General features: G+C 43.4%; 1 protein-coding gene across 2 annotated transcripts in view; it reads left to right on the forward strand.

The window, feature by feature from the left end:
- Nucleotides 1–17,500, forward strand: part of adcy1a (adenylate cyclase 1a) — a gene marked incomplete at both ends in the record, with an annotated part of 46,162 nt that overhangs the window by 15,976 nt on the left and 12,686 nt on the right. For both annotated transcript variants that reach the window (XM_080033072.1, XM_080033073.1), the window contains 6 exons: nt 1,127–1,289; nt 2,187–2,324; nt 6,457–6,612; nt 15,139–15,333; nt 16,336–16,433; nt 16,641–16,725. In XM_080033072.1, coding sequence (XP_079889198.1) covers nt 1,127–1,289; nt 2,187–2,324; nt 6,457–6,612; nt 15,139–15,333; nt 16,336–16,433; nt 16,641–16,725 — 835 coding nt within the window. The remainder of the gene's footprint in view (nt 1–1,126; nt 1,290–2,186; nt 2,325–6,456; nt 6,613–15,138; nt 15,334–16,335; nt 16,434–16,640; nt 16,726–17,500) is intronic.

Here is a 17,500-nt window from a genome sequence, read left to right on the forward strand (position 1 = left end):
TCTTGACTTTTATAGTCATTAAAACTTAATATGTTTGATTCATATCAGGCCAAACTAAATTGAGCATTCATTTGTCATTAGACAGATCATTTTTCCCTGCATCCCCCAGCTGCCTCTCAAGCTTTCACAGAGCAGACTGCCAAACACTCAACATTCACTCAACATTAATGCAACACACGTGCAGTGGTAAAACGTGTCAGAGTAGGGTTTCTGCATAAAAAAAACAACATTGGGTTGTTTGGACACAACAAAGCAATATTGGAAATAACCATGAAGTCTTATCATTTAAAACAGATTCTGCAAACTGAGACAAATTGAATGTGTGGCACACATGCATAGCCCCCATGTTGACAGGCACACACTCACACACATGCACAGACAGCCTTCCCTGTGTGAACACACTTGCCTGTTATGTTTCCTCTCCCTGCTGCTCTGTTGAGTGGATGGATGCTGTGGTAGAAGTTCTTTATCTCAGAGGACAGGTGCTGCCGTACACACTCATCCCTGTGTGTGTGTGTGTGTGTGTGTGTGTGTGTGTGTGTGTGTGTGTGTGTGTGTGTGTGTGTGTGTGTGTGTGTGTGTGTGTGTGTGTGTGTGTGTGTGTGTGTGTGTGCGTGCGTGCGTGCGTGTGTGCATGTGGGTGTTCACGAGTGTGTGTGTTTGTGCAACATGCCACCTTTAGCCTGATAGGCAGACCACATTTTCTTTCCTGCCACCCTGCAAACATACACACAAAGAACTTCTAAAGGTGCTGACCTTTTGCCGGTGACAATGAGCTTTGTTTTGTGATTTAATGGAGAGGATAGGCTTTGGAAAAGTCCTGTTGTATGTCCTGTGAGGCATCAACACCAACTGAGGAATGAAAGGTGCTCCGTGCTCACCTATGGCCTTCAGTGTGCGCACGTATGTATGTCGCCGCCAGCATGATATAAATATGAAAACTTCTACATATTTGGTCCAAAAAACTTCAAAATCAGCTTTATAGATAGATCATTGCTTATTTTTATTTACTTGTTGTGTATGCTAAAGTGGAGGTTAGATTTTCTTGGTTTTGTTTCATGAACCTTAGAGATGTACCTTTATACTCCCTCCCCCCACACACACACACACTTCTACCCCCCTGCAGGTCGGTGGTGGAGGCGACAGAGGTGGACCTGAACATGCGTGTTGGTCTGCACACAGGACGGGTGCTGTGCGGCGTGCTGGGCCTCAGGAAGTGGCAGTATGACGTCTGGTCAAACGATGTCACACTGGCAAACATGATGGAGGCCGGAGGGCTGCCTGGGTCAGTGCGGACCGTTACACCCAACAACTGGACTCTGAGTGTTCACAGTACAAACACTACTCTCTCTCTCACACACACACACACACACACACACACACACACACACACACACACACACACACACACACACACACACACACACACACACACACACACACACACACACACACACACAGTACAGTACAGTATCCCAGCAACAGAGATAGAATACAGCATTATGATGCATGTATCCAATTCCAATGGTAACTTTAAATGTATTCCTCCAACAACATTTTCTTTTTATAGACTTGTCAAATGTCTATCATACAGGATGAGGCTGACATCATTATATCACATAATGCATTCTTAACAAATCCAATAACAGAGACAATAACTTGTATTATAAAGCCAGTGTATGATGTCTCTAAAAATATCTCAATCATGCACTTCTTACCAGATACTGTATACTGTAGATCCTTCCTTCAATAACCTTCCTCTTTTTTTGTAATTCACATATTTATTACATTCACAGGTGATATTTGGTCACATGATACAGGGACATATGATACAAATTCATAATACAAATTCATAAATGTCATGTCTTCAATATCATTGGTTTCATGGCGACATATATAAAAAAATAAGAAAATAAATAAATAAGTAAAACTAAAAATGTAAGGAATACTTCACCCATGTGAAACCGGCGTTAAATAAAAATATAAAATATATAGGCCTATCTACCTATTGGTGTTTTCCATTCGTAATCATGAGTTTGCCTATTATGTTATGTCTTGTAACTTTGAGATCTTTTCCATCTTAAATTAATTGGATGGACGGAAAATGTGTTTGCTGTGAAGATTCATTTGACACCTCAGAACCAGACTTCAATCACTAACTGGCCTCTGTTCTGCCTCTCAGCAAGGTGCACATCACCAGGACCACCCTGGAGTGTCTGAACGGAGACTACGAGGTGGAGCCGGGCTTGGGCCACGAGAGGCATGCCTTCCTTCAGAAGCATTGCATAGAGACGTATTTCATCGTGCCATCACACAGACGCAAAGTATGTCGGGATCTGGGTGTCTTTATTCTTCTTTCTGCGTTTGCTCTCTCTTTCTCTGTGAGGGGACACATCTATCGGGCGTAACAAGAGTTAATCCTCTGATGCAGAGAGAGGGAGGCAGGTCCATGTGTTAAGCTGGCATACACACGGCTAGTATCACTACCTCACACCAGCTGTACATGTGCACCCGAGGCAAGTGCGTGTGTGACTGCTAGTAGCAAAACATTTTTTTTTAAATCTGCAGAGTGATCATGCATACGCTGTATTCACACACCCAAAGAAACACTTATATAAATATTGGCAAGTTGTCTTACATTGCACGCTCCTAGTTCACTTTTAAAATCCCACTCAAGCCTACTGAATATCCATGAATTTTGTCGTCCTTTCACTCCCATCTGTGACTGGATAATCTGTGACTGGATAATGCCAGTTTCTCTCATGTTTTTTATCAAACAAAATGAATAATAATCTGTCACATTGTAGGTAGAAAGTGGTGTCGGAAATGATGAGTTTTAAAGGTGTCATTTGAAAAGGTTTTGAAGTTTTCTGTAGGCCAATCATTTATTATTTTGAAAGCTTCAGAGAGTGGAAGTGAATACAAAGCAGCCTGTCAAAACTGCTTCAACAATTAGATATCTGACTGCTGAAAGATAGTCAGTCAACCACCTGAGAAATTATATAAATCAGCCTACTAATTATCATACTAAAAATGGCCAACAACATGTTTTCTTACCCCAACGATGTTCTGAACAGTGAGTACAATTTGTTATCCTCAAACTGGAATTATGGGGTTCCACATTTGAATAAGGTTTGACTCTTCAGTCCACAGTCAATCGTCAAACTGACCATACATGCACGCTGACAGGCCTTAGATGTTGTCCTCTTGTCATTGTTATGGTCTGTTGTATGTATTTATGGGCCCTGTCTTGATGTCTCAATGCTTGTTTTTCCTGTGATAAATGGAGATGCTGCAATGCAAGAAAAATGTCAGACATGCTCTGACAATAGAGTAATATTGTATTGTATCATATCGTATTGTATGGTATGGTATGGTTGTAGGTTTTAGTCCTTTAACGACATTTAAAAACAAACTTGAATTGTTCCAAGCTCCATAAAAAAGAGTAAATGTCCTATTAGTCAAACTCATTATTTCATAAAGATACTATATACGTAGGTCTACACATGCTAACATGCCGGTCTGATTTCACTTTTATAAATCTGATTTGGGATATTTATTTCTGGCAAGCTACTTTTCTCGTTTCTTTAGTTGTATTCTGATTTGTGGGCTGTAACATAGATACCACTGAAAGTGTAATGTTAAACTATATTGTATTACAGTAAATATTAGAAATCATATGGAACATACGTATATTAATGTAATTAGCTGCAGTATTGATGACAACTGTGATATTAAGTTTTATTTTGGTGATTGGATTTTATTTATCAGTTTTTTTTTTAAATCAAGATATTTGTATTTGTTTTTTTGTATAGAAAAGTGAAACAAGTTGTTGATTTGTTACAGACAGGTATTATGAAAGAATAAATAAAAAACAACTTATGCCACTTACATCAAGACAGACAGTAAAATAAAATAAACATCAAAATACCCAAAAATAATCCCTCCCAAGTCACTGCCAGTTCACAGAGCCTGAAATGAGGCCAGAAAAGGTCCCCATGCTTTCTGAAACCCTGCACTGGAATGCCGAAGCAAGTACCTAATTTTCTCCATCTTAAGGCAGGACATAACATCTCTCAGCCATTGTGTATGAGTGGGCGGGACAGGTTCCCTCCACCTCAACAAAATGGTTCGCCTGGCCAGAAGAGAGGCAAAAGCTATAGTATGTCGCTTAACTGCAGTTAATCCAACCACCTCGTCAGTGACCCCAAAAAGTGCAATTAAAGGTTTTGGTTCCAAATTTATGTTTGACACCTGGGATAATGTTTGGAAGACCTCTACCCAGAATTTGTTAAGGCTGGGGCACAACCAATACATATGAAGTAGAGAGGCTTCATAGATGTTACATTTTACGCACAGTGGACTAACATCAGGGTAAATTGTGGATAATTTGGCTTTTGAGATATGAGCCCTATGAACCACTTTGAATTGGATCAGGCAATGACGAGCGCATATAGAGGTGGACTTAACATGTTTAAGAATGGAGCTCCATATATCTTCCGCTAAAGAGAAGCCCAGGTCCCCTTCCCATGCAGCTTTGATCTTGTCCATAGAGGCATGTCTTAGGTCCAACATCCTGCCATAAAACGCAAGTCTCTTTTGAGATGGGTTGATAGAAAGAACAAAATCAACAAGGCTTGTGTCTGCTGCTATAGAAGAGCTTGTCAATTTGGATAGCACAACATGCCTTGTTTGCAAATATCTGAAAAAATCTGACCTTGGAAGACCGAATTTGTTGCTTAGTTGTTCAAATGATGCTAAAGTGTTACCCATATAAAGGTTCTTGAAGTACACAATACCCTTCTTATGCCATTCTTTAAAGGCAGGATCTTGGGTTGATGGTCTGAAAAGGTGGTTTGATGCAATAGGGCTCAGCAGGGAGAAGTTATGCAACCCAAAATGTTTCCTAAATTGAAACTATATCCTTAGAGAGTGTTTAACCACCGGATTTTTTAAAGATTTAATCGATGGGAGTGGAAGTGGGGATCCAAGTAATGCAGGCACGGACATATTATCATCTGTATGTAATTCCATGGCTACCCAGTCAGGACAATTGGGCTGATTGTGACAGAAAGACCAAAATGAAAGGCAGCGCAGGTTGGCAGCCCAATAGTAAAAACGAAAGTTTGGTAGAGCCAGGCCGCCAGCAGCTTTGGTTTTCTGGAGGTGGGTCTTATTGAGACGAGGCCGCTTACCTCTCCATATATAGGAGGAAAGAGTTGAGTCGAGCTGGTCAAAAAAGGACATGGGGATAAAAACTGGTAAGGCCTGAAAGAGGTACAAAAACTTTGGTAGAATGGTCATTTTAATTGAGTTTATTCGGCCAACAAGAGACATGATAGGGGTGACCATTGCGTAATCGTTTGTTTGATCTGATTAAACAGATTGATAAAGTTCTATTTGAAAAGATCCTTGTGCCTCTTTGTAACTGAAATGCCCAAGTAAGAGAGCTTGTTTTTTTCTATTTTAAATGGCAGGTTGTTAAGGACCGGTGCTTGTACTTCATAGTTAGTGGGAAACAGTTCGCTTTTTCCAAGATTTATCTTATAGCCTGAAAATTGACTGAAATGATTGAGCATTGACAAAGCAGACTGCAGAGATGTGTCTGGGCTCGAAACAAAAAGCAGAAGGTCATCAGCATATAGGGAGACCTTATGCTGTGTGCCGCCCCTCCAAATACCGGCTATGTCCTCACAGCTACGAAAGGCTATGACAAGGGGTTCAATGGCTAAGTCAAAAAGCATGGGGCTCAGAGGACACCCCTGGCGGGTTCCACGATGTAAGTCGAACGGCTTGGAAATCTGAGAATTTGTCCGAACTGAGGCTAAAGGGTGAGAGTATAGTAACCTGATCCACGATATAAAGTTTGACCCGAAACCAAATTTGTCGAGAGCCGCCCATAGATAAACCCACTCGACACGGTCAAATGCTTTTTCTGCATCAATTGACACAACACACTCAGGGATCTCCTCGGAAGCAGAGTAAATTATATCGAATAATCGACGTACGTTAAAGAAAGAATGTCTGCTCTTCAATTGCAATTTGTCAGTTTTATCACAACATGTGTAAAATGTGGCTTTATTTTTTAAAAGTATGTGTTCAATTGAGTGAGTAGTGAGTAAGTCGAATTTGGTTTTGAGTTCCACTCGTTTTTTATAAAGAGTTGGGTTTTGAGTTTGCACATATTCCTTGTCAATCTCTCCAATTTGATGAGCCAATTCCAAACGCTCTTTAGTGGATTCCCGCTTGATCTGCCCCCTAAGGTAAGCCTTAAGGGCGTCCCATACAATCAAGCTAGATGTTTCAGGGGATATATTAGTAGAAAGACATTTTTTTATCTCTCCCTATTTATCAGTTTTAATACAGAAGACTTTGTGAGGATGATTTATTGATTTAATTACTTTATTTTTCCACAAAATAAAAGTGCCTGATCATCTTCTATATCTCTATTTCCAGATCTTTCCGGGTCTTATATTGTCAGACATCAAACCGGTAAAGAGGATGAAGTTTAAAACCGTGTGCTACCTGCTGGTGCAGCTGATGCACTGTAGGAAGATGTTCAAGGCCGAGATCCCCTTCTCCAACGTCATGGGCTGCGACGATGACGACAAGGTACGTGTGCCTGTGTGTCCTGCTGAATGAAATAGGTCACTTGTTTTGGCCTGCGTAGTAAATGAAAATCCTTTTTCCGTCTATTCGTGATGGAGTGATATCCTGTCTGAATTCCTAATCTGCTGCACACACACACACATGCACAAACACACACACACACACACACACACACACACACACACACACACACACACGCACACTGCAATGCTGTAATCTGGATTTCTAGATTTCATAAGTACTACACCAGTGGAACAGATATTAAGAGCAACTTGTCATGTAAGCTTTCTGCTCTTAAACTTGCTGAGGGTGTGTGTGTGTGTGTGTGTGTGTGTGTGTGTGTGTGTGTGTGTGTGTGTGTGTGTATGTGTGTCTGTGTATGCTGTATGTGTATTGCCAAAGGACATTTGAGCTTGTTTGTGTTTTTCTCGTTATGAGTTGTGTATATATATTTGCTTGAAAAACACTCTGGCGCAGCAGTGAGTCAGTGACGGAATGCTGGTTGATGATTGGTGTCAGAAATAGCCTACTGGCTGTAATCCGCCCAAACCGTGTGAGCTCAGCCAGGCATAAGTCCTTTATGAATCTGATGAGGTTGCGTTATGAATGCTGGCGGTAATCACCCACAGCCTGGTATCCTCTCCCCTAATAGCATTAGCCACATTGTTACATGATTATCCGAGTTGCCATAAACCGTCCCATTGTGACACAGAGGATTTTGTAATAGAATTATGACACTGTCAACCGTTTGGCAAAGAGAAATTTAACGAAATTGTAGATGATAAATCTAAATACATTATTCATTATCGCTGCCACTTTCTAGTGAACTGGCTGTGTGAAGAACAACATGTAGTATACAGTGCTGTGTGAAAGTTTGTGAACCCCTTGAACCTTGTGGAATTTTATTTATTTTAACCATAATTAATACATTTTTATCAATACCAGTATTTTTTATATGAAATAACAGAAGTTTGTTTATCAATTCAAAAATTTTCTTTTCCAGAAATCAATTGTTAAAACAAATTATTTGACAACTGTTGTATGTGCAAAAGTTTGTGAACCCTATGCTGCATTGCTTAAATCGAGAAGGTAAACACAATCAGATGGGCCAAATTGAGTGATGAAATGGACCAATGTAGTGAGAGATCTTTAGGGAAGAAATTGGGCGGCACTAGATAAAACAGAGATACAACCAGGTCAGTTTAGGCTCACCAAAGTGAACCCATACAGGTCACACATGCTAAAAGGGAAACAAATCTCTGAGGATCTCAGGAATAGAGTTGTGATGCTGCACATTTGTCTGGGGACAGCTATAAATTAATTTAAAAAAAGTTTGAGCTCCATCGGTCCACCGTGAGGCAAATCATCTACAAATGGAGAGCTTTAAGAGTGAATGAAAGAATGAATACTTTATTCTGGACTCAAAGTTCCATATATAAAGACAATACAAATACATGATGTCAGGATTGTACAAAATGGCAGGCCAGAACCCAATAGCACGACAACAAACAGTTCAGGTAAAGCAACAAAGTTTAATAAGAGTCAAACCAGGTGGTAGCGAGGCAAACAAGTCCAAAAGGGGCAGGCAAAAGGGATAATCCGAAATCCAAAGGGGTGGGTCAAAAACACGAATAGGCAGGCAGGTATACAGGCAGGTAAAGGACGCTGGATAGCTATGAACATACAAGACGATCTGGCAGAGGACTGAGGGAAATGGAGTGGAATATATACTAGGGGGCTGATGAGCTGATGGGGAGCAGGTGAGTGCAATTAACCAGTAGTGCAGAGCAGGGGGGAGTGGCCGGGTCTGAAATGACATGAGAGGTTAGAATCAAGAAATAGACATATGAAAAACTAAACTTTGGCTGAAGTAGTGACAGAACCCCCCCTTCTAGGGACGCCTCCTGACGTCCCACCAGGCTGGTCAGGATGGTCCCTATGGAATGTAGCGATTAGGTCGGGGTCCAAGATGTGGCGAGCCGGAACCCACGAGCGCTCCTCAGGGCCATAACCCTCCCAATCAACCAGGTATTGGAAACCCCTTCCCCGTCGTCGCGACTTGATGAGACGATGAACCGAGTAAGCAGGCCCTCCATCAATGAGCTGGTGGGGGGGGGAGCGGCGGGGGTCTGGAGGAGGGCTGGAGCTGGGACTCTTTAACGGGTTTGATCTTGGATACATGGAATGTGGGATGGATCCTCATGGAGCGAGGAAGATGGAGACGGACTGCAGCAGGGTTGATGACTTTACTGATGGAGAACGGACCCACAAACCTAGGAGCCAACTTCCTAGACTCCACCCGGAGTGGAAGGTCCCGTGTAGACAGCCAAACCTTCTGACCCGGAGTGTAACCGGGTGCAGGGATCCGACGGCGGTTGGCATATTTCTGGTAACGGTCGGACGAGCGCAGGAGAGCAGCACGGGCCCGCAACCAGGTGCGCCGACATAGCTGGACGAACGCCTGGACCGACGGGAAACTGGCTTCTCGCTCCTGCTCAGGGAACAATGGAGGTTGATATCCTCGAGAGCACCTGGAAGGGGGAAAGACCTGTTGCTGAGCTTGGAAGTGTGTTGTGAGCATACTCTACCCATAAGAGCTGCTTGGACCAGGAGGACGGGTTCTGGGATGTTATGCAGCGCAAGGCAGTCTCCATCTCCTGGTTCATCCGCTCAGTCTGGCCGTTGGATTGAGAATGGAAACCGGAGGATAAGCTGACCGTGGCCCCCAACAGCTGGCAAAACTCTGTCCAGAAACGAGAAGTGAACTGCGGCCCCCGGTCGGAGACAATGTCACAGGGAAGGCCGTGCAGATGGAAAACATGATGCAACATAAGTTCAGCCGTTTCCTTGGCAGATGGTAATTTGGGCAATGGAACAAACTGAGCCGATTTAGAAAATCTGTCCACAATAGTAAGAATAGTGGTGTTACCATCGGAGGGAGGCAGTCCGGTGACGAAGTCGATCGAGATGTGGGACCACGGACGACGAGGAATAGGCAGTGGCAGAAGAAGGCCGGAAGGGGCATGGCGAGCGATCTTGTGCTGAGAGCAAACGCGGCAAGCAGCGATGAACTCCTTGGTGTCCTCTTCCATGGTAGCCCACCAGAACCGTTGCTTCAGCAGAGCTAGGGTGCGCCTAACCCCTGGATGACAGGCAAGGCGAGAAGAATGTCCCCACTGGAGGACCTGAGAGCGGAGATTCACAGGCACATACAAACGATTATCAGGGCAAGCACTGGGAGCCGGGTGGTCGGTGGTTTTACCTTGTCCACAATGTCCCAGGTAACTGCGCCGATGACCATCTTAGTGGGGAGGATGCTCTCAGGTTGTGTGGGAAAGTGTTCGGATTGGAACTGACGAGACAGGGCATCTGGTTTGACGTTCCTTGAACCTGGGCGATAAGACAGGGTAAAATCAAAACGATTAAAGAATAACGCCCACCTGGCCTGACGGGAGGTCAACCGTTTGGCTGACCGGATGTACTCCAGGTTTTTGTGGTCTATCCACACCACAAACGGATTCTTCGCCCCCTCCAACCAGTGCCTCCACTCTTCGAGAGCCATCTTAACCGCCAATAGCTCCCGGTTTCCGACGTCATAATTCCTTTCTGCTGGGGACAATTTGCGGGAGAAAAAGGCACATGGATGTAACTTTTGGTCTTTACCTGACCGCTGAGACAGGACTGCCCCCACCCCGGAGTCTGACGCATCCACCTCTATGACAAACTGGCATTCTGGATCTGGTAGGATGAGGATGGGAGCAGAAGAGAACCGTGATCTTAACTCGCTGAACGCCCTTCCTGCAGCAGGGGACCATTGGAAGGCTACCTTTTGGGAGGTGAGGGCTGTCAGGGGAGCTGCTACAGAACTATAGTTGCGGATAAACCTACGATAGAAATTGGCAAACCCCAGGAACTGTTGAAGCTTCTTTCGAGTGGTGGGAACCGGCCAATCCACCACCGCTTTAACCTTGGTGGGATCCATGTGAATGCTTCCGACTGAAATTATGTATCCCAGGAACGACACCTCAGTGGCATGGAACTCAGACTTCTCCGCCTTCACGAACAGCTGGTTCTCTAGGAGTCTCTGGAGAACCCTGCGGACATGCTGCACGTGGTCCTGTTCAGACTTGGAGAAGATGAGGATGTCATCAAGATATACAAACACAAATACATTGAGAAAATCCCGGAGCACATCATTCACTAAGGCTTGGAATACTGCAGGAGCATTTGTGAGTCCGAAAGGCATTACCAGGTACTTGTAGTGGCCTCTAGGGGTATTGAACGCCGTCTTCCACTCATCCCCCTCCCGAATGCGAACTAGGTGATAGGCATTCCTGAGATCAAGCTTGGTAAACGCAGAGGCCCCTTTCAAAAGTTCAAATGCAGAAGAGATGAGTGGGAGGGGGTACCTGTTCTTAATGGTGACATCATTTAGACCGCGGTAATCGATGCAGGGCCGGAGGGATTTGTCCTTCTTACCCACAAAGAAAAACCCTGCTCCAGCAGGCGATGAAGAGGGACGGATGAGGCCTGCTGCCAGTGAGTTGTTTATGTATTCGTCCATGGTCTTGGTTTCAGGGACTAACAGAGAGTAGAGTCTCCCCCTGGGCGGGGATGAGCCAGGGAGGAGGTCAATGGCACAATCATACGGGCGGTGTGGGGGAAGAGAGGTGGCCCGTACCTTGTTAAACACCTCCCTTAAGTCGTAGTACTCCGACGGGACACCTGAGAGATCTGGGAACTCATTAGCAGAAGAGGTGTTGCAGGCAGGTAGCAAAGCAGATTTCAGACAGACTGCAAGACATTGATCACTCCACTGTAGAATAGAACCAGTCCTCCAGTCAATGTGTGGATTATGTTTAATTAACCAAGGATACCCCAGGATAACTGGCTGCTGAGGTGCATTTATCAGGTGAAAGGTTAGTAAATCAGTGTGGTTACCTGATATGCCCAGATGGAGAGGAAGAGTGCGATGGGTTACAGTGCAGAGGAGATGCCCATCGAGAGCAGTGGCCTCAATAGGCTCGGCCAAGGGTTCCTGGTTAATACCCAGATGGCAAGGCCCCGATCCAGAAGGTTAGTGTCAGCTCCAGAGTCAATGAGGACAGCGACAGTATGGGATAGTCCATTACAGTTGAGCTGGGCATGAAGTAGTGCTCGAGAGGGCCTTTCAGAGTTCCTGATGCAGCTCACTAGCGCCCTCTGGATTCCTGGTGAGCCCTGTCTTTTACTGGACAGGATGACACGTAATGGCCTCCCTCCCCACAGTACATGCAACAGTTCTCCCTTTGGCGCCGTTGTCGTTCAGCAGCTGACAGGCTGGTCCTGCCCAGCTGCATGGGTTCAACTGGGTCACTAGAGGCAGCAGCGGTAGGAAAACACGTTGAAGTGGAAGGTGAAGCTGGAAGACGTGGAAGGCCACGAGAAGTGCTGGTCAGTGCCCTCTCTCGTCTCCTTTCCTGGATACGTCCATCGATGCGGATAGCGGTGGCGATGAGAACATCCAAATCCTTTGGAGGGTCACGGGCCGCCAGTTCGTCTTTGATGGCATCAGAAAGTCCGTTGTAAAAGGCGTCAGCCAGGGAGGAAGAGTTCCAGTCACTCTCCGCAGCGATAGTCCGGAACTCAATGGAATAATCAGTCACTCTCCGGCTCCCCTGAGCCAGGTTAAACAGACCCCGAGCAGCCTCTCGACCAGGGGTAGCATGATCAAACACCTTCCGAAGACCCTCAGAGAAGGCAGCCACAGAAGAACAGAGATCCGACTGCTTCTCCCACTCGGCGGCACCCCAGTTCCGGGCCTGCCCAGTAAGCTGGGTGATCATAAAAGCCACTCTCGACCTCTCTGTGGGATATGTGAGAGGCTGAGAGGCTTTTTTCCCTTTTAGCATGTCTGACCTGTATGGGTTCAGTTAGGTGAGCCTAAACTGACCTGGTTTTATCTCTGTTTTATCTAGTGCCGCCCAATTTCTTCCCTAAAGATGTCTCATTACATTGGTCTATTTCATCAATCAATTTGGCCCACCTGATTGTGTTAACCTGCTCGATTTAAGCAATGCAGCTCAGGGTTCACAAACGTTTGCACATATAACAGTTGGCAAATAATTTGTTGTATCTCTTTTAACAAATGATTTCTGGAAAAAGAAAAATGTTGAATTGATAATCAAACATCTGTTATTTCATATAAAAAATACTGGTATTGATAAAAATGTATTAATAATGGTAAAAATAAATACAATTCCAAAATGCTCAAGGGGTTCACAAACTTTCACACAGCACTGTAGTTTAATCGACAAACACCCAAATCCAGGTACTGTGTCGATATGTTTTTTGATTATTTGTGCAAATGAAATGCAGTTTTTCGTTTTAACACTCTGCACAATACACACCCACAAAATGTTGCATGTGCATACTGTATATTTTTATTCCAAGCCAAGCATTGTAAAGGACTACACTGCAACATACAGTCTATCTGTGTCACGTACTGCAGTCTTTATCTTTAAAGCCAAATCATTTGTTTTAGGATGGGTCAAGCATTTCTAGTAAGGAGTAAGACTGTGGGATATAGGACTGCAAGTGACAGAGCCCCTAATTGTAGTTTTCTTTTGTAGAAGTACTAGTTACTGTTGTAGTTGGGAAAATATAAGGTATTAGGGCCACTGAGGAAGAAAGGAAATAAAAGGAGCCATGATATGGAGGTACCGAACATTTAGGTAAATATTTTCAGAGTAAAAAGTTTAATAAATTGTGTGTTTTTCCGCTAAAATATGTTGATTCTGGATGAAGATCAGTATTATTTCCTTATTTCTGAATCCAATGTCCAATGTCAAAGTATAGTTTAATAAGGTCACCTGAGCAGGCATTCTCCATGTCTGTAGTTTGATGAAGTTGATCCAAACTTTTAAAATTAACAGATGTGTCCCTCCAATAAAGAAAACACTCTTCTTTCAAAAACGATTCTATTAGAAAATACAAAAACTTTCTCTGAGAACTTCGGATGCATCCAAAGGTACTTTGAAACCTCAATTAAACCCCAAAAAGCTATAACTGAAATAAACAGCAACATTCACAGCACAGCGTAATTTTCCAACATCTTATTTTCTGATTAACTACAGGCTTGGTACTTTGTACTTAGTTATAGTTTTAGATGAATACTGTGCTTTTTGTAAGTCTAACTTGGTAGTGAGTATGGAAGGCATGATGGTTTGCTAACGTTTTAGCATGACAACTCCTGACAAAGCACAGTTTAGCAAAAAGTGGTCAGAGTAAGTAAACGTTAAATATACTCACATGTAGTGGTGAACAGGAGGGTAAAAAAGCCTGGTATTCATTTGAGTTAAGTTGGACACTTATGAAGCTAATGCTAGCATTATTAGCATGCTTCTTTTGTTAGAGCCTATTCTTGCATTCCTCTTACTCTGCTGTTTGGTTACTTTCACAACAAAGTGTCAACTAAACTTTGAATAATTATTGGCTTCCGGCTTGAATCCGCCCCTCAGAGGTCGGTCCAGGTGTGACTGAGGCCTCGTGGCCTTGTTCAATAAACACAGGTGTATTTGATGTCATTAATCATGACTGTGCGCCAGCCAGCCAGGTGTTCCAGTGTGCAGTGCCCTGGCTATATGCATGCTGGCCTGCTCACCAGCTTACTGGGGCACTTACTTAATGAAACAGAACCTCTATTACTGTTATGAATTACATCTGTGATTTTGCAATGTCATGGGGGGGCGTCTGTAGGTGTAGACGAATAAAGCTGACATGACAGGCTGAGTCTGGTTGTACATATTACAAATTGTAGTTAAATTGTAATTTATTTATTTGCACAGAATGATGCTGCTAATCAAGTTGTGTAGACTTAAGACAAGACATCATCAGTAAATCTTGACTCATTTCACTGGCTCCATGTTCTCTCTTTAATTCAGAATCGTATTAGTTGTTAAGACCCTTAGATCTTCCAACCAATTTGTGTTTACCACTGTAGCGCCCACGCAGGAAAAACTAAATATTTTTTTAATTGATTTACTTTTTGATTACTTTTGCCTCTATCATTATGATTTATTCTTTCCACAATGCAGTTAAGGACTTAATCAGTTTGTACCTGATTGTAAACAATAATACACTATCATTCATTTGATCATTTAGAACGGTCTTTTATCTTACTGCAAAATGAAGAAAATGGGGGGGGGGAGAGTATACAAGACAAATGCCTTATGCTGTTAGTCTGTGTATGCACCTTATATTTGTGTACGGCACATGTGTTTCAGCTGAATACCTGCTCGTTTTGTACAAGGCGCTATGGTCCAAATTCTATTATTATTAATGTAATTTGCTCAACATTTTAAACCCCTCAGCCTAACTTCTTCTTCTTTTTTAACCCACTATTAAGGTTCTACTGTAATGTTTTCAATCAATTGAATTTGTTTTACTGGTGTACAAGAAGCATTGCAGTCTGACATGCCTTGAGAAGTGGAGCAACTTGGACCTATGCAGAAACTGATTGAGTTGTCTTTTTTTCGGGATGTCTGACAGCGAAGGGCCCTGCGGACTGCATCGGAGAAAACGAGGAGTCGGACGTCATTCTCCACCACAGCCGTGCAGAACTCGCCGGCAACGCGAGTCAACCGCTACATCGGGCGGCTCATCGAAGCGCGGCAGACCGAGTCCGAGACATCAGACCTCAACTACATCACCCTCTTCTATAAGAGCAGAGACAGGGAGCGCAGGGTGGGGGACTGACGCACACACACACACACACACACACACACACACACACTGAACATCTGCAGAGGAGATTTATGTTTACAGAATGATATAATATGTATATTGCTCATTAAACATGAGGTGCCATGCTTCGTGACTGCATCTTTTCCCCTCCCTCTGTCTTATTCTCACATATATGTACACCCTACATAGTCTCTCCTTCTCCCCTTTCTCCCTCTCTCCCACGCCTGTTGTCTATGATGTGTGTGTGTGTGCGTGTGTGTGTGTGTGTGTGTGTACGAGGAATCCACCCACCCTCTCAAGAGGGGGTGCAGATAATGATTTGGGAACGTCTGAGCAGCACACGTGATATCTTTCTCCTATGTGTGCGTGGGTTGAGCCATAAAGGAGACACAGAACAGGGCCTAGTTTGTATGTGTGTGTGCGTGTGTGTGTGTGTGTGTGTGTGTGTGTGTTTATGTGTGTGTAATCTGAACTGTTATCAGAATAATTAAAACCCTATACACTGCAATAATTTCACCAACAGAAAAAATTAAGGCAAAAATCTTTGTGAAGTGTTAATTAAACCCCCACACAAGTATACTTTTCTGTGGGGAATCCTTACCCTGCTTTCAAACCAAGCATCACTTGTGTAAAATGATTATTTTCAACAGAGATGCTGTTTGAGTCCTGTTAGTTAGATAGATATGGCAGCGCCCTAGAAGTTATTCTTTATTTCTGCATGAGATGAAAATGTTTGAAGCACATTACACTGAATGAATCTAGATTATTCAAGCTCATATGATATGAAACATTCGCTCCGGGGGAGGAAAAAAACATCTTATGTTGTGCAGAAACAGAGAATCATTTCTAGAGATCTGAAGTGTAGTTAAAATATAAAGTTCCGGATCCATGGTGTGTCCTGAACTCTACCAGCATAGTTGACATAGTCCTCCTACCTAGAAAAACTGATGAATAAATGCTTCCTATGTTTACATTTTTCTCTCTGTTTTGGCCTTTCCCTAGTATCACCAGGTGTATGACGAGCATTTCATCAGCGCAGTGGTTCTCTCTCTGATCCTCGCCGCTCTGTTTGGCCTTATTTATTTGCTTATGATTCCACAGTACGTACAAACAAACACACACACACACACACACACACACACACACACACATGCACTGTCACACCAACACACATTTGAAGTTTTTCATTTCCTCTAAAGTTATTGGAATCGACCCTGCTAGTGGTCTAGTGAGTCAATTAAATGGTCAGGTGTTTTACTCTGCTGGGGAAGTCCTCCTCACTCTGGTCTCTCCTCTTCTTCTCTCAGGGGAATGCTGGTGCTGCTGCTGCTGGTGCTGTGTGTGTGTTTCCACGTGGCCTGTGTCATGTACCTGCATCTCACCAGTATTCAGGTATGACTCCCTCAGGATTTCATACTCAAACACGTAAATCGTCTGCATGTAGACGGTATACACTGATGACACTTTTGCATGTGATACCGCTGTGTTTCTGACACAGCCGAGGAGGGAAAATAAGGCACCTGCTGTGGATGGTTAAAGAAAACAAATGTATTGTATTGATGGGCAAAAATGAAATGGGAATTGATGTCAAGTGCTGGACGGTCAGGACATTGGTAGTGGGCGTTGAAATGCTGCCAGATATTGAGTTTCCTCACACATGAATGAGTGTTATGGCTCCAACCAGACGGATTTAAAGTAACAACTATTCATATTTGAGTAGCTGGTACTCGGGAATGTTCTGGAGTCATAGTACACAACATAAACTCGATTATAGCCTGTTTCCGCAGACGACAATGGCTCGACAATAGTTAGTCTTATCTTGTGTCTAGTGTGACATGGCGCTATATAAATACAATATATTTTTATTGTTATTGTGAATGAAAACCAGAGACTTGTCGAAAGAGAAATAAATGTTTCCGTCATGTGGACTAATCGGAGCATGGAGCGCTGTAAACAAATATGGTGAAGACAAAGATAATAAAAAAGTTGTTAGTGCTACTAGGCAGAACAATGAAACAGCAACAACAAACTCTGTCTTTGTGTACCACCGTTGTCTTTGTGTCCCACCGTTTGTTTTACTCTTGTTGCCTAGCACCTCCTTCCCAATGACATAATGTAAAGCAAGTTGTAAACGACGGCAAACATTTATTTGTCTCTCAGCCAAGTC

This window comes from Ammodytes marinus, assembly GCF_949987685.1.
Source record: "Ammodytes marinus genome assembly, chromosome: 8".
Taxonomy (NCBI): Eukaryota; Metazoa; Chordata; class Actinopteri; order Uranoscopiformes; family Ammodytidae; genus Ammodytes; species Ammodytes marinus.